This window comes from Sus scrofa, chromosome 7 (assembly GCF_054392235.1).
Source record: "Sus scrofa isolate SSC_HxYL_T2T_F1_AM1 chromosome 7, Sscrofa_HxYL_maternal_Yorkshire_Landrace_v2.0, whole genome shotgun sequence".
NCBI classification, from domain to species: domain Eukaryota; kingdom Metazoa; phylum Chordata; class Mammalia; order Artiodactyla; family Suidae; genus Sus; species Sus scrofa.
The window spans coordinates 6,596,823-6,620,608 of NC_139389.1; the positions used below are offsets into that span (position 1 = coordinate 6,596,823).

General features: G+C 38.6%; 1 protein-coding gene across 1 annotated transcript in view; it reads right to left on the bottom strand.

The window, feature by feature from the left end:
• Window positions 1–9,814: 9,814 nt before the first annotated feature.
• LOC146401171 (uncharacterized) overlaps window positions 9,815–23,786 on the bottom strand; it is a 267,755-nt gene continuing 253,783 nt past the window's right edge. Inside the window, exons 17-18 of the mRNA XM_084970323.1 lie at window positions 22,208–22,414; window positions 9,815–9,952 (exon numbers count right to left, since the gene is read on the bottom strand). Coding sequence (XP_084826449.1) covers window positions 9,815–9,952; window positions 22,208–22,414 — 345 coding nt within the window. The remainder of the gene's footprint in view (window positions 9,953–22,207; window positions 22,415–23,786) is intronic.

A 23,786-nucleotide genomic window follows, 5' to 3' on the forward strand; every position in this document is an offset into this window, starting at 1 on the left:
GGGACAGTAAGAATAAAATAAGCACTTTTGGACATTTGACCAACTGAGACAGCTGATGAGCCGAGGATTTTGAATACTGGCTGAACAGTGGAGCCATAGTTTTCGTAGGGAAGAGAAGCTTTGGAACAGGAGGTGGGGAAATGTGTGAATAACAGTGGGCCTTCATCCTAGAGAAAGTGTGTGAACATTTTGGACTTAAGAAGTCTGTAGTTTAGAAAATAAGTCTGGGTCTCAGATAAACATCAGCGAGAAGGTACATGGATGGTATCTGAAGCCACTGCAAGGGATGAGTGGCTTCCTATCCTCTTCCACTTAGGGAGAGAGGATAGGACAGAAAAGAAGAGCCACCAAAGTCAGTCGGGTGAACTTCAGTCTTTAATGATTGAGCTGACTTGGGAAACAAATGGCAGAAGGGTATGGAGAAAAAGCACAAGTATTTGACATTAAGGTAAGGACACATTAAGAAGCCAATGTGTCCATAAGTGGCGAGTGGTCATCTATTCAGAATGGTATTGAGAGATGAAGTTGAAGACTAAAAAGTATCCATTGGACCTAGTGCCATGGAAGTCATCAGCGAACTCAGCAAACTACACGTAATTATTTGGGAGCTATATAAAAATCTCAAATTCTGAAGGGCTGTTTCAGTTCGTTTTGCCCTCAAACCCTTTTGACAGATTTAGAATCAGGTTCAGAGTATCCCAGTACATCTCCCAAGGTCACACAGTCATTGCAGAGCAGAGCCTGTGTCAGATTCTTCCCCGAAGGTCTTTCCATGATACCATGGTCACTGATATTTTCTTATCCTAGGTTGTCAACTAAACATTTAATTAAAATGGACCTCCAATTGCCCAAATCAAAATGATAAGGTTCAGTTATTTGCAACAAAAAAGCTTCTTTCTCTAACTATTGGTAGGAATTAGTAAACTGAGATACTCGAATGCAAGAATGCCAGAGATGCTGCATATCAGAGGGTCCACCAAAGAAATTAGGAGGTGTCTAACCCCAGGCAAGAGGAAGACATCTTTCATTTTGACATTTTAAAAAAGTCGCCAAATGGTTTGGGTAAAATGACAAACAAACATACTGTAAAACGTCATGTCAAAACAAAACAAAACAAAAGCTCCAAACACCATCTTGGAGTGGCAGATCAGGAAGTATTTGAAAATGGTTATGTGCCATTACTTTTTCCTCTTTGGTAAGATGAAAACAACAACATGATTTTTTTTTTAACGTGTTAACAATGTACTCTCTCAGGCTGAGACCTTGTATTCCAAGTTGAAGCCTAGGGCAAAATTTTTATAGCTGAATTATAAATCCCTGAAAATAGAGATTTATAATGGAAATTCTAGAAACCCATACCTAATAGATCTATACTACCTGGAGCCTCTCTAATGAAAGGCGGACTCTGAGACTTTCTTCCAGATAACTTTGCTAATAAGATTAAATAATGAAAGGGTGTTCGGATGAAATATTTAAGACATAACCCTTCTTTTGGGTACCAGTACATATTGCAGGAGGCCCTACCCATGGAAAAACATAAACAAAAGAATCTGCTACAGCTGGGGAGAGGAATGTGAGATATGAAAAATCCTTTGGGGAAGTGATGGGTTATTCCGGTGCGGACTTTAATATCATCGTCAATCTATAAAACTTTTACAGCCTCTTCGTATTTGCGCAGACATTACATCCCCAAAGCTCAGTGCCAAAGACACATGTTAATAAGCTCACAACTTTTAATTAAGCAATATGTAAAAGTAGATTCCCATTAAGCTGTGATTTGTGGGCTTGTTCATTACAGTGGGCCTGACCACCAGACACATACTCAATACAAATCAAGCAGTCGGCATATTATTCGGCTTAATGTGAGCCGACCAGTAATGTTTTATGGCCAGTTCAGGAGAGAGTTTTGTAGATAGTATTTTCCCCCCAAAAGACTAAGACAGAGATCAAAACCTCATGACCCCATGGTACTTGTTTAATGAAATGACTCATCTGCATTGTTTATTTGCATACCACCATAATTACTCATACAGTTAATTATCATACATCTGATTATCTGACCTGAGCAGTCAGACAGGGTCTTACTGTCAAAAACGCATAGAGGGCGGTCCCTGTGGTTGGTTTGGGTAGTTGGAAGGGGGATTAAATTTCTCTTTACTTCAGTTTGGTTGGGAAAGAAAGCGCTAAGGAATCAGTGATCCGAGGAAAGTTGGTTAAGTGAAAAGAAATGAGGCTGAATCTTTCCTCCCTATAGATAAATTCTCTACGAATGAAAGTGTTCATTCTAACAAATAAAACCGTGGAACAATGAGGGGAGAATATGATCTCATGATTGAGAACATTTTTAGAGTAGAGAAAGAGACCAGACAGTGGGAAAAAATTGGTATATTTGACTGTATATGACAATAAAAACTCTCTACACACAATATAACTACCAGTACCTTAAAAAATGATGTATGATATCCTGAGTATAACTATTTGAAGTAGTCACTTAATCGATAACTCAATTCCATCATCAAATATTTATTCAATGTTCATTTTGTGACATTAAATAGTATATAGACAGACATTAAATAGTATATAGACATACATAGATGTTGATGGTTTAGCGATATATCAGATAAAATACCTGGCACACGTGTCTATGTGTATAGATATAATCGTACGTATATTTGTCCAGACAAAACCTCCTGAGCAAACATCAAGTTCTTATCCTTTGCTCGTGTCCCTTTTAGGCTTTCTGCTCACTTTAGCTTAATTGTCTGCTTTTATTTGTGCCAGTAAAGAATTTTGATAATTTATGCACTTTTAAAATACATTTAAAATTTTTTTGCCCAGGTTTCCTTCACCCTTCTTTCCCCTCTCTTTGTTAATTATGTCCTGCATGTTTGTTGCAAGAAAATATTAGAAAGTGTACATACACAGGAAAGAAAATCATCTGAAGCATCAATGCCAATGGATACCTAGTGTTACCATTCTGGTATAGCTCTTTCTACAATGTAATCAAATATATACATGTACCTGTATATACATAGATGGATAGATAGAACTTTGTAGAATATATTTAAACGCAAATAACAATCTATGTATTCTCTTTAAGATACATCAACAGATGTAATTCCAAGTCAATTATTATATAGTAAGATAAGTTGCTAACAACTTCAGTCACATACAAAGAATTCTTTTCTCTCGGCCCCAGAATTTTGATGTCATAATTTAACCTCTTTTTATGCAGTGTATCCATTAACAAATTATAGTAGCTGTACTTATCCTTAATACGTTTGTCATGTGAACATTTACACCAGAGTTATGTGATCAACACACTACCATATTAGCGTATTACACTGTTCTGAACTTGAAAAAAAATATATATATATGCTAAACTTTACCAGCATATTTCATCATTTTGTACGTGCTCTTGATACTAATTATTGTCCTTTTGTTTCAGCTTTTCGTTGCAGCTTGAAGAGCTTCTTTCATCAGTTCTTGTAGGGTAAGTTTGATGATGAATGCCTTAAATCTTTGGGAAAATCTTTCTCTCGCCTTCATTTTTGAAGGACAGCTTTGCCAGGTAAATTCTTCTTGGCTGGCAGTTTATTTTCTTTCCATACTTTGAATGTATCACGCCACTCTCTTCCGCCCTGCAAGGTTTGTGCTGAGAAATCTGCTGATAGCCTCAAGCGGGTACTTGAGAACTTTTTTTTTTTTTCTTGCTGCTTTTAAAATTCTCTCTTTGTTTTTGATTTTAGACAGCTTTAATGTAATGTTTCTTAGAGAAGATGTTTTGGGGTTGAATCATTTGGGGGAACTATGAGCTTCGTGATCTTGGATATTCAAACTTTTTCCAGGTTTGGGAAGTTCTCAGCCATTAGTTATGTAAATAAGTTGGTTTCATGCCTTTCTCCCTCTTTTCTCCTTCTAAGACTACAATATGCATAGATATTCTCACCTGATGGTATCTCATAATTCACGTAAACTCTCTTAATTCTTTTTCATACCTTAATCTTTGTTCTTCTCGACTGGATAATTTCTAATGATGTGTCTTCTACATCAATTGCTTAATAAATTCTGCTGTTGATACTCACTATTGCATTTTTAATTTCACTTGTTATATTCTTCAGCAACAACAATGAAGCTTTTCTACATGCCAAACTCTGTATTAAAGCAAACTCAACAACACGCGACCTTGGCATATTTTGGCGACAATTTTACTATGCAGTTTCATTGCACTTAATAGAGAAAGAGCTATTATAGTCAATAAGAAAGTGTGACTTCCAATAGTAAAACTATAAATTTTCATGAATCATGCAAAATAAATCACATTCTTAGAGATGAAATGGTTTTCATCTTTATAGCAAGAAAAAATTTTTGCTATTAATGTCCATTACTAGCAAGAGTCTAGAGGAAGAGTTTATTTTGGCACAAGATTCCTGAAATTAGTATATAGTAAAAATGAAAATGGGCTACCCACTGATTAAATAATCTTACTTCTAGACATTTATTCCTTCTTTCCTTTCATCCTTTCTTATTTCCTTCCATCTTCTTTTCTTTCCCTACCCTTTCTTTTGTTCTATCATTAACTTGCTCGGACAACCCCAGTAGCTAATAAATACATTCCCTTCATCATCCCTGTTTCTCCTCGTGTCAATACTGTGAATACTAATAAAACCCCACATAAGAGGTTGGTTAGAACTGCTTTTTGTGCCTTCGTGAAGGGAACTGTTAAAAAATCATGCTCCATGCTCCCATTAGGCATAGAATCAGCTGACTAACCAAAGCAGGGAAAGCAAGGCCATTGAAAGAAAGGCTGGACTAAAAATATATAGTCAGCTTTGGAAGAAAAAGAACCTTTGGTTCTGATAATTGTCTGTCTCTTGGAGCTCAGCTGATATCCTTTCAAACTCCCTTCTTAACCAGGCAGCTCTCACATATCCCAGGTGGTCAGCTTTGGACCAGGTAAGGCCCTTTGTGAGGTAGACTTTTTCCAGAACTGGGGTCAACAGAGTACATCAAATTCTCAGAAATTGCAGCTATTCTAGCCAGTCATGTAATGCCAAACACCATGTACCAAGTATGTCACTAAGTTAGCAAAGACCATTTGACATATCAGTGAGATGTTGTAACTTGTCAAATGTTGCATAGCTCCTAAGATGTAGAGAAGGATTTCAACCTTGATCTAACATCAGAGCCCCAGCTCTTAATTGCTATGCGCTGCTATCTCATGTGTCTATTCATTCATTCATCTGTTTATCATATAATGACTAAGTCCTTATGATGGCCCAAAGGTGAGAGAGCTTATTTTTGAGGAACTTACATCATTTTAGAGAAGATTTCCTGCTCATCGCAGGGTTTCAACAGATTAAGGAGGGTCTGTAAAGTCCAGTCTTTCCTGGTCCTGCAAATGTCCTTACTGTCCAGGATCAAGCAAACCCCCATCCAACAGATCTCTGTGTTCACGGCACAACACCCAGGTCTCGCTGTACCATACAAATATTTGGTCCTATTCAAAGCATTGTAGGCATTGCTAGAGTAGGCAAAAAATAAATAAATAAAAAATAATTTTTGGGGGGGTTAGTGGATATTTCTCTAGATTCCTGAAGGGATTACCCAAGGTTACTTTCCTTACCATTGAGTATATGTGCCCTCCCCACTCTCCAGCTTCTCCTCAGCCACAACAAGGAAAATATGTGTAAATGCACTGTATTCAAAATTTTTAAAAAAAATGTATTTTTGAAAAAAAGAGCTGTGGCTTACTTTATTTCAGTCAACTACTGTTTAGTTAGGACTTAGCATTTGCCAAGGCTCTGAGCTGTTACAATTGACAGATTCCCACAAGAATCTCAACCCCAGTAATAGCTATTTTCAAGCTCCTGGAAGGAATTCCTAGCAGTGGGCACAGGGAATTTCTCACTTGGTGGTGCTGCTTTTCCCATCCCTAGAGGGGTTTAGGATTAAGTCAGATGGCCAACTAGAAATGATGTTGTAGAAAAAATTTGTGCTTTGCACAGGTTATAGGACCAGGTAAAATTACGTACAAATATTGTGTGTGTGCGTGTGTGTGTGTGTCAGTGGGTGGGTGTGAGTGTGAATTCTTAATGACTACAAAAGATCACTTTAGAAATCTCTTGAATAGGCACTCACAAAATGGAAATGTCATAATGCCATCAAGGCTTTTTCCTCTCTGCTTATCCAACCAGTATCCGCTGATTTATTTAATAAAACCAAGGACCAAAGAAAGACTGGAAATACAGCTTCCAATAGAATGCTCTCGTGCTGTGATTGTTGAAGTGATAAGTAATTTGCTTTTAATGCTAGTACACACCACTTAGCACCATATTTAACTGAAGGATGAAAATCATTCATTTTTCATCTACTTGCTTAACTGACACTTAGTGTAATCTATCTATTGTCACTGAGCCGAATACAAGGAAAATTTAATAGATCTCACTTTTAAACTTATAGCAAGCATTTAAATTTTTAATCCCTTCTTATTTATATTTTTATTCCTTAATAGAATTTAATTTCAAATGGATCATCTATTTAGGCAATAAGAACTCAGTGGGTACTAGCAAAAATGATCTATTAAAAGTATTTTTTTATTTACTGTTTTCAATTTTAACTATAGTTTGTATTGTGTATTATTTCTCTGTTAGAAAAAATATCAGTATGAATGACTTGATGCAGTAAGTGCAATACTAGAAAAGAGGAAATAATGAAATAATTGAAAAAATATGCATGGTTTTACAGATAAAGCAAAGCTTATTTTACTAGTAGATTCTTGAAAAATAATTATTAGCATTATTATTGTCCTCGATGTACTGAGAAAAACTGATAACTGAATTTACAGAACATAAAGTCCCCCAGAAACCTAGCTTGAATTTTGAAGTAACACACTTTGCACTGAGTATAATTATGTGTACACTGCTAAGAGGGTGATATACTGGGTGCCATCAGGTTAGAACTCTGTTCTTGTAGTGAATCTATTAACAGAGCCCACCCGCATCTCTCCCTACCCATGGAATTATTATTTGCACTCTATAAAAGCCCACAGAAAACGAGAGCAATTGATTACGGGTCCCTTTTTTTCTTTATTTGATTTTCTTTTAAGAAACTAATCATACATGGACATCCCCCCAAATCTAAATCAAATAGATGTTTTAATACCAATGCAGGTGTCATATTTATTCCAGAGATAAGATGGTACTCCAGTCTTATTTCAGGGTTAGCCCAAGTAATAGCACTGAGCCCACGAACATCAGAATGGACCTTTTCAACAAGAAAGTGCTCTGGAAAAAACCCATGTTGATTGATCTTTCCCCTCCCCCCACCCCCAACACACACGTACAAGGTTAATGAAAGTGTTAGACTAATGCCTATGCTGAAGCTGTTACCTAATACTTCATGCTCAGTAAGATCCCATCAGTGGCAAGGAAAACAACTATAAAACAACTAGAGCAACCAAACACTCTGTAGACTCGATTTTAAAATACTGAACAGCTCATGTTTTGCAGTAAGGTAGTAGGAGACTCTTTGGACTAAGAAATACACCGTGGCCACGGACCTCCTTCAGGCGCAAGACAATATTGTTATTCTTAATGATACCTTCCACTGGGACCACCAATCCCTAAAGGAAACACAAAAAAAGAAAAGTATCAATTGATTGCAGGTCTCTGCGTTGTTCAATCAACTCACCGTTGTACAGCAATCAAATATAAATCTAAGTGAAACTTGGCTTATCAGTTTGTACTTTCATGCAAGGAAAATTGGCTGACCACTTATTTACTCAAAGAATGGTATTGAGAACTGGGGAGGGTACCACTAGTTACAGCAAACGTGACCCCTGTCCTCAGAGAGCTTAAATTTTAGTGAGAAAGGCATAAATAAAAGTGACATGCCTATACAAGCAATGGACATTTTTATTTATTCAGTTAATGAAATGATGGTTCCCTTGGTACCATATCACTTGTTCAACTACCTTTGCTTTGCCAGCTGGCTCTAGAAATCTAATGAAATACAGTGTAAGATGCAGAAATCTACATGGATGTACAATTTATTCTTTCTCAGTATATTTTCTCCTGATAGAGGTCTATCATAGAACTTACTGTACTATATCTGGCTCCACTTTTGGGGGAAGGAGGTGGGCTTCTTATTGATACTATAAATGATGACATCGTAAAGAAATGGCCCTAATCCCTTCCTCCATCTCTCCTTCACACCATCTTCCCAACACTGAATATTTATTGAGCCAAGCACCATTCTAGTTCTGTTAATAGGAAGATGCATTAGAAAAATTCTCCATGCAGGTAATTCATGCCCTAATGGGGAAGGTTAAGCATGTGATTAGAGTAGAAAATGATTAGGTGAAAGTGGAGGTAAGTACCGGTGATCAGAGCTATGAGTCACTATACTTGCGAGAGTGGAGGTGAGGAAAGCAAGACGCCATTGACATTGATATTCAGGCATCTTCTTGAAGAAAGAGTCTGAGGTGTGCAGGTGCCATAATTTAAGCCGTTGAAACACGTTAGGAATGTTTACTAGTTTCTGTATCTGTTGATAGAGATATTAATATATACTGATCTACTTTCAATAAGAGCCAGAGAGGATGAAAAGTATAGACAGCGTATGCAAATGCTAATTTCTGCCAATAGAGGGAACATCTAGTGTAATCCTTAGTGTGATTCTGATGTAAGAGAAGATATTCTAATAGATAGTTAAAGCTGGGGACTGGGGAGTTCCTGTCGTGGCGCAGTGGAAATGAATCCGACTAGGAGCCATAAAGTTGAGAGTTTGATCCCTGGCCTCGCTCAGTGGGTTAAGAATCCGGCGTTGCCGTGAGCTGTGGTGCAGGTTACAGATGTGGCTCGGATCCCATGTTGCTGGGTCTATAGCGTAGGCTGGCGGCTACAGCTCCGATTAGACGCCTAGCCTGGGAACCTCCATATGCCACCAGAGGGCCCTAGAAAAGGAAAAAAAAAAAAAAAAAAAGGCAAGGGTAGCTTTGCCACTTTAATCTCTTTAGAAAGAGCTGACATGGATGCAAGGAGCCCAAATCTGAGCCAGCCAGTTGGGGGCTGTTTGTTGGTATCCTAGAACACAAAGGTATGCTCTGTAAAACAACTCTTTTATATAACCTGATTTTTTATTGATACGTAATTTTTCCATTTTTTCTTTGAGATTTCTTCTTGGGGAAAAAAAAGTGAAATTTTATGCTAAATGAAGGGGCAAGGGGACTTCTTTCGACTTGGTTATGTCTTCTTTTGGCCATTCCCCTCCTCCCTCCGAATGAAAGAGCGCTGCCGTAGGACAGTGTGAAAATGATCTTTTATCCCTGTTCCAATGCCACAGCAGCCAAATAGCTCTTTCTAAGGTAGGGAAGATTAGCTGGATTCTCTGCCCTCTGAAAACATATTTGGGACCATCATGATGTCCAGCTGTGGTTTCTGGCCCCGAGTTACTGACTTTTAGTAAAGTGGATGTTATACAGCAGAAGATTGAAAAGGAAGTTGGTCTTCTCACCGTGATGTGTGCATATGGAAGTTCCCGGGCTAGGAATCAAATCAGAGCTGCAGCTGCCAGCCTACAGCACAGCCACAGCAACACCGGATCCAAACCACCTCTGCAGTCTGTATCACAGCTCACGGCAATGCCGGATCCCCAACCCACTGAGCACGGCCAGGGATCAAACCCGCATCCTCTTGGATACTAGTCGAATTCGTTTCCACTTGGGAGCCACAACAGGAACTCCCAAGAAGCACTTGTCACTCCCGTACAACAATGAATAAAATATTTAATCAAGCGGAAATACCTTTTTATTTTAATGGATTCTTTCCATTTTCTTTGATTTACTGTCCAAGGAGTCTCCCATTGTCATGTCCATTTCACTTATATGCTCCTGAAGAGCTATGATCATTTCACTAGGGATACACTTTAAGCCGCTGATATCACCAAACACCTGAAAAGTGGTAACAAAATGCCACATATTAACTTTTCATATTTCAAAGAAATATTTATGCAGAATGAACAAAAGGTGTGATTTTTTTTCCCCTGGAAGAAAATTACAGCTTGGAAATGCCCTGAAATGCCATTGTTAACCAGATTCCACACTTTAACACAAGCTTTCAATTTAGGTTTTATGGTTTGGTTCCCTTTCTTTCTGACTTTAACAAAAATTTTATAACACACCAAAAAGTATAAATGAACATTTGTATACTATTTACTAATACAGAACGCAGGGTGATAATTAGCAACTTAAACACAATTGAAAAGTGAATTCTCCCAAGCCTATGAAAACCAAAAAAAAAAAAAAAAAAATCCAAAATGAAATACAAGACTAGGATTTTCTTCTTCTGCCTTTAATAACTATTGTGTGATGAAATGGATAGAAAACAAAAATATCGGGGGAAAACACAGCACAACATTCCTTTCTGTAGGAACTCATTGTCCCCAGAGAAGCTTTCCATATATACAAGGCTAATTATCCTGGAGCACAACTAGCATCCATGCCAACATCCTGTTTCACTTGTCACACACAGTTTGGGTTTCTATCTGGGCTGTTTATAATAATCATCAATTTCACTGACTTCATCTGTCTCTCCTACATCTTGAAGGTATCTAACATTTCCAAGAGTTTCTGCTGATGGACTGTTTTCCCTGAACTTAGAGCCTCTTGAACTAAAAGCCATGCCAATGAGAAAGGCAGGAAACCACATCTGCATCTGCACTGGCAAATCGAGTGCATTTCTCTGGCGAGAAAAGAGAACATCTATTGTAATTCCCACATATGTGGGTCAATAAAAACCCTTTGTGATTAAGCAGAAATATGTTAGATATTTGACACATACAACTAAACAATGTTGAGAAAAGTAGCGATCGTGGGACACCTTGATTTCTCTTTTCGTTGAATCTTTCTTGTTAGTTTTTCTAAGAAGCCACTTCACCCACTCTTACCTAAGTTTTTTCACACTGCTCCATTATTGCTTCCCTGTCATTCTTCTTTTAACCACTTCTTCTTCATTATATGCCTTTCTTTGCTAATTCCTAGGATAAGGTCCTTTTAAAACCCAAGTTTCTTGGGAAACATTCATGCCACAACCGTGTTTGTTTAGAGGGCTTCATGCCTATCAAGACGACTTAAAAATGCAACTCGGAAGCACCGTTCTAGAGCCTGGTCTGTGCCTCTTGTGATGTCTTCCCTGTTGGATCCTCAGGTGGTGGGTCTGGACAACTGTTCTCTGAAATTCTGAAATGCACATTTCTTATAGCAACTTGGGTGGTCTTCAGCCTTCACCACAAGTAGAAATTCCAGCATGACAAGGTCACTTTCTCCTACGTTTCCTGCCTTTCACAATCTTTCTCTGTTCTTGAGACTTTGATTCGGGATTAACAACAGTCATCACTTTATCTTCTAGGAGATGAATTATTGGGCTATCTCCTTCCTCGGTAGTATGTCTTTACTAACGGCAATTCCTCAAAGAATCCACAATGTGTGGGCAAGAAGGCATATGGCAGCAGGAATGCCTTTGCTTGCTCAAGATTTGGGGAAATTCCTCAGTTACCATCCGGACTAATTATCTGGGAGCATTTCTCTACCCTGATGCACAATGGCAGGGCCATGGACCAATGGCATGTAGCCTTCTGGGTTCTACCAATTTTTTAAAGTTGCTCCCCAATTTTAAACTATCCCCTTTGTCCCCATCAGAGCTGGCACCATAATGTATCAGAAATGTACCTGTAGAAGTTCCCATTGTGGTTCGGTGGGTTATGAACCCAACTAGTATCCATGAGGAGTCAAGTTTGATCCCTGGCCTCGCTCAGTGGGTTAAGGATCTGGTGTTGCCATGTGCTGTGGTGTAGGTCACAGACACGGCTAGGATCTGGCATTGCTGTGGCTGTGGTGTAGGCCAGCAGCTGCAGCTCCAATTTGACCCCTAGCTCGGGAATTTCCATATGCCTCGGATGCGGCCCCAAAATGACAAAAATTAATTAATTAATTAATTAATTAATTAATTAAAAATTTTTAGAAGTTCCTTATATAAAATGATTTGTGCATCTATGTGAACAGACATCATTAACAAATATACTTTGACCTGATAGGTTTGGGAAAGAGAGAATAAAAACATAACTAGCCTTAATGATGTTTTCTAAAGAAACATAGCCATTATCATTTCCTAGTTAATGGTTGTGCGAAACAGTTCACCTCCAAATCTATCTGTTTAGAGTCACTTATTTCAAATGACTTGTGCTAGAAAAATAAGCTAATACTATTATGATCATATTTTATTTTAGGTATTTCACTGATTATTGGGAAGCAATGTTGCTGGAAAATAAATACTGCAAACAACTTAGAGCTTATGGCAAGCTTATATTTAAATGTGCCATGCTTTGAAACAAACAAACAAACAAACAAACCCACAACCTAGTCTTATGGCATTTTTCAAAGGCAGAAAATGACAGTAAACTATGATATCCATGTGGCCACATGTTTCAAACGTAACACTATCCCTTTAAATTACAGAGAGCATAGTTTGTGTGGCTATAGCAAAAAGATTATCAAAATGTCGGACACCCTAAAAAAAAAAAGACAAAAAAAAAAAATTGGAGTTCCCGTTGTGGCTCAGCAGAAACGAATCTGATTAGTACCCATGAGGATGCAGGTATGATCCCTGCCCTCACTCAGTGGGTTAAGGATCCGGTGTTCTCTTGAGCTGTGGTGTAGGTCACAGACACAGCTCAGATCTGGCATTGCTGTGGCTGTGGTGTAGACCAGCAGCTGCAGCTCTGATTTGACCCCTAGCCTGGGAACCTCCATATGCCGCAGGTGCAGCCCTAAAAAAAAAAAAAAGACAAAAAAATTGTTGGACAAACTTCCCATTCACTGCAATGGTGGCTATTTATTCACCTTTTCTGGAGGGCGATTTGGAGATTTATATTTATGTGTATAAAAATATACTCATAGATATCTATCCTCTCAAATTCTCATATCCTTCTGCCTAGTCAGAATCTAGCTTAAAGACAGTGAGATCCTGCTGTGTCGCACAGGGAACTGTATCTAGTCACTTGTGATGGAACATGATGGAGGATAATGTGAGAAAAAGAATGTGTGTGTGTGTGTGTGTGTGTGTGGGTGTATAAATATATGTGACTGGGTCACTTTGCCGTATAGTTTAAGTTGACAGAACATTGTACATCAACTATAATAACAAAATTAAAAATAAATAAAAATAAATTTAAAAGGATGTAGGAAAAAAAAAAAAGAATCTAGCTTTAAGAAATAATAAAGAACATGAAAACGGCCAAGTAAGAAATTCCAAATTTAAAAGCAATTTAAAAAAATGGCAAAAACTCTCACAACCAACTTCTTTTTTTGGAAAACGAGATGTGGCCTCTGCTTTGTGGCTGAGGCAGAAGCCACTGTGAGCTTGACTCACCACTCAGGCCCCCGCCTCCACGGTGTTAGAAATTTATGATTGTGAATGAATAGAGTGCAAGCTTGGGACATCTCTGTGGCAGAGCCAGCCCATGTGACTGGCCAAGGATTTCTGCAGAGACAGACAAGGACCCTCCAGGCTGTCGGGACCTACGGAGCTGATGGTCAACAGACGTGCCCACGGCCATGGAGACAGCGTTGTATGTCTTGAGCTTGAGGCAGGACTGGCCCTTTGTGGTGGAAAGAAGTCCCCGGATTTCTTAGAAATTGTTTCATAACAGGCCTTAAGAAAGAGATAGAAAATTGACTGCTAATCAGGGTAGATACATCCTCGGGTGTCTAATGAGAAAAATGAAGTTCACTTTATTTGCTGTCTCTCGGGTGGCATGGGTCAGGCTCAGCTGCCAAAAGCACACATTGATAAAGCTTTAGTGAGAGGCCATGATAAAGACAGTAAGGAGGCGGAGGAGGGAGAGTAGAACACAGATTTCCCTTTAATTTGCCAGCTTAACCCGGGACTCATGTACGCATAACACGAATTTAAGGACTACAGCCAAAGAGCAATATTTGGAGGCCTGGGTAAGCCCATCATGGCTTCAGAGCGAAATAAAATTTTTCTTTAACAGAATTCTGATTTCTGTACCTCAGATACAGGAATCCAAACTAGGGGTAAAGCGTCTTGAAATTAGATTACAATTGTGGATTTCCAAATCAGAACTAGAAATGGCAGGACACTCCATGTAGCTAATAGATTGGCTCAACCTTGTTTTCATGAAAGGAAGCTTTGCTTTTTGGAAAAGTAGAGCAGGGATGTTGATTTCCTCAAACAGTTAAATGAGGGCTGCCATTGGGATTAATTTTCTGGGACTTAGTGATGATGGGGTATTGGCAGTGGCTGCCATGTCGACCCCCACGGCTGTGAAAATGATAAAGCAAAGCACACAGTCCTTTCATTTCTGTAAAAGTATACTTCGCTTGGTTGTAAAATAGAGAACATTCAATGTTCTTAAGATTAAATATCTGAATATTGCTTCTGAAGGAGCAGCTGTCACCTTAAATCTAAAGTCTAGTTTGTTTACTGGCTGTATTTTATATCCTTTAGAAAATGACACAAAATGGCAATAAAATCATTGTAAGTATTCTACAGGGGAATATAAACGCCCTTTGGTTACAGTGTACGTATCTTTATACATAATTCCGGTTTATTTTCTCTGGAATTATGTTAAACATGTAAAAAGCCTTTTCTCATAAAGGTAAAAAACGCTAGATGTTTCTGCGTTGTAATTTAGCATTAGTGTCAAGATTGCTTCAGAAAATAAGCCACTGTTACTGTCTCATGCCTTTTAAGTGTCATTCAGCATATGATATGTGGTTTTGCACATAAAATAAACTCATATGATTTTATGTCAATGTTTTATTAAATGTAAATGAGATTCAAAATAAACTATCAGATTCAGATTTGTAAAAATAACTGACGCTAGGCAACTGGTTTTTATACTGCCTAATCATATTATCATCAAATAATTGTTTCAAGTAATTAGACAAGAATTTGTTTCATAAACCGAAAAGGAAAAACTAACACTTCTACATCCAGGAATTTTTAAAGGAAATCAATTCATTTGTAGATGGTTCTTAACATGGATGCAATTACCAAAATGCACCAAAATATTTTCATGCTACTCCTGTATATCAATATAAGGAAAAATAATTATGTTTAGGGTTTCATGGCATATTTTGTTTTTGTCATGAGTGAATTATCTTTGACTTTTTAAGAAATCAGTGTTAGGCAGCCTTGTCAAATGGAATCAAGACAAAAATCACTGACTGGTAGTATTGTGGTGTATTCTGAATTGCTCACCTCAAGCCCTGACAGGTGGATGCATGGATTTAAAAATATGTATTTAAAATAAGAGGTACAAACTTCCAGTTGGAAGTTAAATAAATACTATGCATGTAATGCAGAACACTGGCTGCCGTTAACACTGCGGCATAATGAATGGGAAAGTTGTTGAGAAGCGGATCCTGAGAGTTCTCATCACGAGAGTTTTATTGTTTTCATTTTACTGTTATCTCGATGAGCTGATGAATGTTGCGCCTATTACATTAATCATTTCACAATATATGTAAACCAAACCATGACGTCATATACCTTAAGTTTACACAGTGAAGTATTTTAATTATTCCTTAATAAAACCTGGGAAAATTTTCAATAGACTGCAACAAACTCAGAAATTTTCCAAATTCACGGTTACTTAAGGTCAATCAATGAAAAGAAGTATGTAAAAAAAATTTTTTTCACATTTGGAAGGTCATCCTTCAAGTCTTGGTTTCCAAATTTCCAATTCATGAAGAGAGAAAAACATACAGAAATAAAAGTGAATATATTTTCTGTCAAGGTAAAACATTCACTCAATTGACTCTGCAATAAAAGTTTAATTTTTCACCTCTGTAATGTTTATATGACATATTTAACCCTGTTTTAGTTAATACATCAAGGCATGCTGATTTTTTAACTGCTTATTTACCCTTAATATACCTTTTAAAATATATTCCTATAACTTAGAATCCTAGGAAATTTTTCTTCTCCAATATATCACATGTATATATATTATTTCTGATATATAAACGCAATTATAGAACAGATATTGTCTACAGCTTTCCTAAGTTCAATTATTTGGAGAGTCAAAGGAACTCTAAGATGCTGAAAAATATTTTATGAGGAAGTATTTTAAAAATGCATATCTGATTATTCTTTTTTTGAATATACATACAGAAAAATATAAAGTCCATTAAAAAAACTGAAACTACCAATGAACATCTCAAATTATGAGGATAAATCAAGTACGGAGAAATTTAAATTTCTAAGATTGAACAAGAGAAGCCGTTTTAGACCTGCAGTAACTCTAAAACTTTTTTTAAAATCACACCTTAATATACAATAAATAGAGTCAGAATAGCTGTTCATGTTTTCTAAGGAGAACAAAATTGGTTTTACTAAATTTAATTTAGTCACTAACAGTTACATTTTTGACCTATAAAACAGGTCAAATAATAAAATAGCTTTTTAGAAGCAAATCACTGCATTTTCTGAAAGTGTGTCTAAAATCCTGCATTGATTTTAAAATTGGAATGTGCTAATTTTTTAAACATTATGCTATTTTTCATCTTAAAGGTTACCATTTTAATATATAGGTATATACGTGTATATATTTAAAATAAATAAAGCTCGAGGTGAGAACTGTTTAACTCAATATTGCGAAAAGCAAACAGTGTCATAGCAAGTCGTGCTGACCTAATTATTACAGACAAATAAAATCACTTATTTTGACACATGCATATGGGAATAATAATTTCGTCGAGTAATTTTAAACGAGACATAAATCCCTGTGTATAATTAACATAGGTTTAAATGATTAGTCAATGTGTCTATTGAAGGCATCGCATCATATGGTGCGACAGAAGAATATCTCACAAGTGATATTATATTCGCCTGATAACTGAATTCTTTGCTTTTGCATTCTGTTTTTTGTTGCTGTTTCTTTTTTAATAATATGTTGCTGAAAATGAAGTCTAAGTTTTAGATACAACAGAATGAGGTCTTCCAATAATTTTCTTCAATAGCCAATCTTGGGAAAAATAAAAGGCCACATAGTATCAGGGACTTATGTTCTAAAAATCAGTAAAGTGGCAATCACTAAGTTTGAATCTGAAAACAAGAAATAAAAGGCAATCCTGTACCTGACACTTTTCGCAATATTTTATGCAAAGCCGTAACTGTTGTTACTACTGCTTCCTTTTCATGTATATTTCCAGTATTGTCATGTGAGCAGTTGTGCCTCTAGGACTTGCTGCATCTTCTGATGCAGGTGTTGTGCACAAAATGTCAGGTTTTCTAAACTTGGGAGATGAAAATGAGACTTTCTTCCATTTGCATAAACGAGTTAATTTTTTCTTTAGGCCAGTCTAAAGCTATGCACACCGAGAGACGCAGAGCCAGCTTTGCTTTTTCCCCGTAGCCAAGGACTTTCAACAAAAGGAAAAATTGGAAGGAGGAAGTTTCAGCCGTTTATATATGTTTCAGGACTATTTTCTGTAGACCACAAGTTTTCATTATTTTCCTATTGATTTCCACATTTGTGTGTATTTCTCCCTCTCTCTCTCTCACACACACACACATACACACACACACACACACACACATACCCCAGTTTGGTCATTGTAACAGGTGGATATGGGAATTTCCAAAACAATAATTGGCCTTTTCTGAAAGACATTAAAATAGAAGAAAACTGAAAACTCTCTATTGGAATTACGGTTGGCAGCGCCATTGACTCAAGGACAAAATAAGGTTCCTGCCTCTCCATTTCGCCAAAGCTTCGTGAGAGCAGGCTTGCAGGATAAAGTCAGCTCCTCTGCTGTCTTCTCGCCAGGGTCACACAGGTGAGGGCCGGTCCCTCAGCACCTGCTCTGCGCACGGATGCCCCCTCAGTGCCGAGAGCAGGGCAAACATCCAGAGCTGAGTCAAACCCATCTAATCAGAACACAGTAACTCCGTTTTTTGTTTTCACCTTTCTCCTGCTGCTTTCTATCAGCGGAGCCCTTAAGAACCACGAATTGGTTAATCTGTTATTTAGGCAAGTATTACTATTCTCATTTTGCAGATGAGGAATCAGGCTTCCTGCTGTGTATCTCCTGGCCCTGGGTGAGGAGCGCTTCAGATGGGAGATTCAAAGTAGGTGAGCCCATCCCCCTGGGGTTTAGAGATTCGCCTGAAGCCGCTCAGCAGGGCCTCACAGAGCCTCTGCTAGATCGCTGAGTTCCTGACTCCCACTTCTCCGCTCAGACCACCAGGCGACACTGCCTCTAATGACAAAAAAACCCTTTTCCCATTCCACCCCAGCGAATGCTCCAAGGACTTTCTTAATTGCGATGGATACCCTGGGATAGAGAAGCTTATTTGTGCCTTGATGAATCTGTACCAGGCTTGCCTGGGTTTCTAGGTTTTGTAGCACTAAAAACTTTAGAATAACTTCTTACTTGACAAAAAAAAAAAAAAAAAAACCCACAAAAACCTCAAGCTACAGAACAGAGACAAAGCCTTGGTCCCATGGTCCCATGCGGAGAGTCTGGAATCGCCCAGCCTTGGAAGGATTGGTAAAAACAAAACTCAGGAGCGGTGCTCACCACTGACCAATGACCATCTCAGACACGTGGGAGGTTTTACTTTTGAAAGGTAAATATGCGAAACACTGAGAGCTGTGTCATCTTGGGCCGCTGGCCGGGATGAAAAAATAAATGTGAACCTAAATCCATCGGAAAGTCATGGGTAATATAACTTCTATTTCCGCCTGGTCAAAACTGGGCTCTTTAGTGCAGAAAACATTCTGTTGCAAAACCATGGGTTTTCACAAAAAAGGTAAAACCATGACGATTACATGCTTCAAACTCGAACTGCGAGGTTTTTTGGGTTTTTTGGCAAAAAAGCAAAAGGAAAGATTAAATACGTGACCTATATTTCATCTCAGAATTAGGAGAGACTTAGAAATCACCAAGTCACAAGTTAAGGCTGTGATAAATGTGGAAGGAACTTAAAAAAACTGAATACCCTATTTAACAGCCACCTAAGACTTCTGAGCATGGAGTTCAGGTTATAAAGGTGAAGCAAAACTTTACCCACTTTGGTTTCCTGCTTATCACCATATCTGCTTTGTGACTAAATTAGGCCCAGAGGCAGCTACCTGTTCATTCCCTTATCAGAAAATCCCATCAAAATGTGGCCTGGGTTTTACCGGTATCTCTAAGCAGATCCAAGTCTTTTCCTAAGAATAGGTTCCCTCAGCTCGTATAATATGGACCTTAGTGAAAAGGAGCTCATGGTGCATAATTACCCCTAAAGTGGCATCATTTGGCACCCAGAAATTCAGTGCAATTTCATAGATTTCCTTGAACAACAGCTATGCCTGGCACAGAGACAGAATTCAAAGGTAGAAGTTAATTTAATCCGCGTAGGTGACTCCTTCTAAACTGTACTTTTAAAAGTCCAATAGGTGTTTCTTTAATCCAGAACGTCTAAGCTACCTGGGTGCTGTTTGTTGGGAATTTCTTGCCCACAATGTATATACCTCTTTGGAAAAGAGCATACATGAATTTCATTGCTCACCGAGGTTACCAAAGACTGGCCTCGAATCCATTCCCATTTCAGATTTTATAGTTCAAAAAGCCAGTAATAGACCAGGCTGTGCCTGTGAAGGATCAACAGAGATATAAGAAAAAATGGGAAGACTGCTGAAATTGCCGGACAAGTGGCTGCAAGAAAATCTGCCTCACCTTCAATGCGCTCTGGGGCCGGTATGATTTTACGGTTCCTGTTCTCTGGGAGACACGGTTTAATACTGGAAACAAGTTTAGAAAAGGCTAAAGAATAGAACCTAGTCCTCCTAAAACGTGTGAGAGAAGGTGTAAAGGGGGTAGGTCCCTTCAAAATGGATTTCCTCGCTTGCAAAGAGGGGAAAGCGGGTGACATAAAGCATGAAGACACATGTGGGCAGGCTTTAGACGTGGACTGCAAAGGCCGTGGGACCCTTGTGCCTTTGCTCAGGTCTGAAAAATGGAGACAAAGCTGGCTTAGTATTTGTTAGTGTCTCATTTGGGGACAGGCTTAGAGGCGCCCAGGTCCACTTCCCCTGTCATGTACCCCAAGAGGGTGGAAAACACCAGCAACCAAGGTCGATGGATCCGTAACACCTCCTGCCCCACCTCTCAGTCCTTCTAGAAGTTACTTCTTCTATTTTTAACATAGTGTTACTACTAGTACTTGAAATAAGTATTTAAAGGTTGAATGAATTAGTGCATGATCCAGCATACATTGTAATGCTATTGCACCTTTTTAGAAAAGAACTTAGGTACTTTGCCAATGTTATCTCATTAATCTGTCCCAAGTCCCTATGAGACAGGTAATATAAGTATTCATAACCCAGTTTTTACACGTAAGGATGGAGGCAGAGTAGTGGGAAATGACTAAGCCAAGGTTCCAGAGCAAACGCAGGAATGACTGACTTAAAAGGCCCTGATGGCTCTGCTTATAAGAACAGGCCACCTTATCCTGGGCTCCCCACTCCGACCCCAGGGACTACAAGCTGCAAGATGTTTTTTTAGCAGAAGGACAGACAGCCTTGGTATCTTGACTTCTCCAGTTTTTTCAGCTCCTAGTAGGCATATATATTTAAGTACATGCTTGCGCAAATTGAAAAAAAAAAAATTAAACCCTGGCAGATTTGCCTCACAAGATTTCTAAAGCAGGTATTTCAGAAGTCAACAGGAGCTCCCAATGGCTCAGTGGAAACGAATCCCAGTAATAACCATGGGGATGCAGGTTCCATTCCTGCCCTCGCTCAGCGGGTTAAGGATCCAGCATTACCAGTGGGCTGTGGTGTAGGTTGCAGACGGGGCTTGGATCTGGTGTTGCTGTGACTGTGGTGTAGGCTGACAGCTGTAGCTCCCATTCAGCCTGTAGCCTGGGAACTTCTGTATGCTGCAGGTGTGGCCCTTAGAAAAAGGAAAAAAAAAAAAGTAAAGTCTGCAAAAGGTCATACCCAGAAGTGCCAATAGCGGCCTAGGACCCAAGCCCCCAAAGAATGACATTAGATGTAGTCCCAATTTTCCCCCCTGCTGCTTTGCTGCACCATAACAACCCCCTCTTCTATCACAGCTCAGTCAGGGAGAGGGAGGTGAAATAATGGGGACCCTTGCCTGCTCCTCCAAGTCAAGTGCTGGGGTGAGTCACTCAAGAACCAAACGTCATCGTGGGCTGGTCTTGTAGCAAACAAGCGCCCTACCTGCAAGACTGAGCTCTAAACAACTGGAAATTTCTTCGTGGTTATAGTCGAAGGGATTTTTATGAGGACACGCTTTCATCAACTTCCTAACAGAAACGACAGTAGCTAAAATCCACAGGGAAAGTGCGATGGCTGTTCTGCGAATTCTTAACCAAAACAGTGCCACCGCTAAGTGAGTTTCATGCCTGCCAGTCCAGGGCATCAGAGGTGACAGGTATCTGAATCCTCCGCCCTTCATTCCCATCAAACCATGGGAAATACCGCTCTTTCAGACTTCATGACGTTAATGGGAGCCTCAGGTTTCCGCATGCCACGAAGTTTGGATTCTGAGACTATGAAACAATGTAAGATTTAAAAAAAAAAAAAAACAAAAACAAAAACTCAACTCACCTAAAGACTTGATTTTCTAGGAGGAAACATGACCTTAAGGTCTTTGCCAAATACTACTCTAAAAAGTGGTAAAGATTTAGAGATGGGGGCTTTTCTTTATTTTTTAAGATTTAGCTCATGGAAAAAAGCATGAAATTGCACCATCTCAGTTGTTTTGTGTGAGATCATTTAAACAAAGAGCTGCGCATTTTCCTGAGGTGTCAAAGTGTCTACGACGGCGAATATTTCTACTTCATGAACCTGCTGATGTTTACAAATATGAACCGAGTCAAAGTTATCATGGGCAGAATCCCGATTTATTTCACGCAGGAATTTTTTCCTGCCTCTCTTGCTATGGTTATGCCCAGAAACATTTTTTTCCTTGTGTGGTACCTTCGTTTCTTTAGGAAAACACTAAAATACATCTTCAAGTCCTCTGTGGTATTAGTAGCATTCGTTACAATATGTCTGCAAAGTAGTTTCGAAGCCTTTGAAATCAAGTACAAACACAGGCACATATATTCATGCATTACAACACACAGAGCATTTGCATTAAAATATTTTCATATAGACTCACCTCCACAATAGCACCACTAGGGAGTCTAAGAAAATGGCGATATAGCTTTTGGAAGCCACTGGGATAAACGGTGTACACAGCTACGTGAGACGTAATATCTCCTGGACCAAGTGCAGACACAGACATTTCATTTTGCTCTTGGAGGTCACCGCTGGAGATGCTGGACTGGACGCCATGGCTTTTCCAGCTATAATCATACACTGCCACCTAGTGAGACACAGAGACCCCCCCCAGCCCCCCCAGCCCCAGAAAGAAAAAAAAATTAATTAACTTCTGGCAAGAGCACAACCAATTTTAAATGATTCCACAATAAATCTGAAAGTCTCTGCCTTCTGCAGTGCCTGCACTCCATTCCATATTCATATCTTGACGGCATATATCTAAAGAGTGAAGAAAGGCAAATCCCCGGTGTGAGCTCCGTAAAGTTAATTCTACACAGACGAAGCAGTAATTGGCTCCCATATTAACCCAAAGAAGGAAGATCAAGCAGCCTGCGACAATTGACGGTGTTGATTTAAAAAAAAAAAAAAAATGCTTATGGATGGTTTTATGAATGGGTGTTTGTGCTTTTCCACCCAAAATCAATCCTTGCTCTTTTTCGCTTCTTGGTGGTGTGCTAAATGCTAAGTCTCTGATGTCACCAAAGCGGTGGACAAGATAAATTAAAGATGCATTTTTATTGAACTGCCCCGGGCAGGCTTTGTGCGCATTTTATGTGTTTACCGGCTAGTTTTTTTTCTTTGTAGCAATCCCAACTTTTGCACTTACTGCACTTTTATCTTCTGATAGGATTTCTCAGATAACCATTCATTGTTGCCTAATACAATGCACCTTGTGGGGCCTTAGGTAGCATTAACTGAACTACGAATGAGTTCAAAAGTCACTGTTTTATTGACTGTCTCAAATATCGGCAATGAAGATTAGACTGTACCACTCTAAAAGTTGTTTGGGACCAGTGAAACTTGTGGTCTCCAGATATCTTTGTTATCTTTCCCTGCAACTGCTGAGTGATATAAATGCCTCCTAAAAGGTTCAGTTTCCACATTCCCAGACTACAGTCATTTCAGAGGTAAGGAAAGGAAGGTATTCTTTATTCACTGGCTCTTTCTGCAGCACAAAATTTACCTGTTGTGGCAGAAAGTCCATATCAAACCTGTTCTCCAAAGTTAACTCCTTCTCAGATGATTGACAAGTACTTTAAATCCTTAAGAATATGGAAAGATTTAAAAATATGAATGTTCTGGCCCATTATTTTGTAATTCTCATCTATAGGTGACAATAAACTCCCAAGATTCTAGCTAGTGATCTTTTTTTTTTTTTTTTTTTTTTTTTTTTTTTTTTTTTTTTTTTTTTTTTGTCGTTGAAAGTAAAAAGGTAAGATTAAAATCTGGATGAGAGGTAAAGAAGTGATAAAGCACTTGAATAGCTTGACTGGGAGAAAAGATTCAGGTTGAATTCAGAACGGACGTTGAAAGCAGGCATTTATTGAAGATGCATTCTGTTAGGTTTTTGAGAAAACAGAAACAAGCTTTGGGAACTAGCAATGTACCAGGAATTCACAATAAGTGACTGGCATACA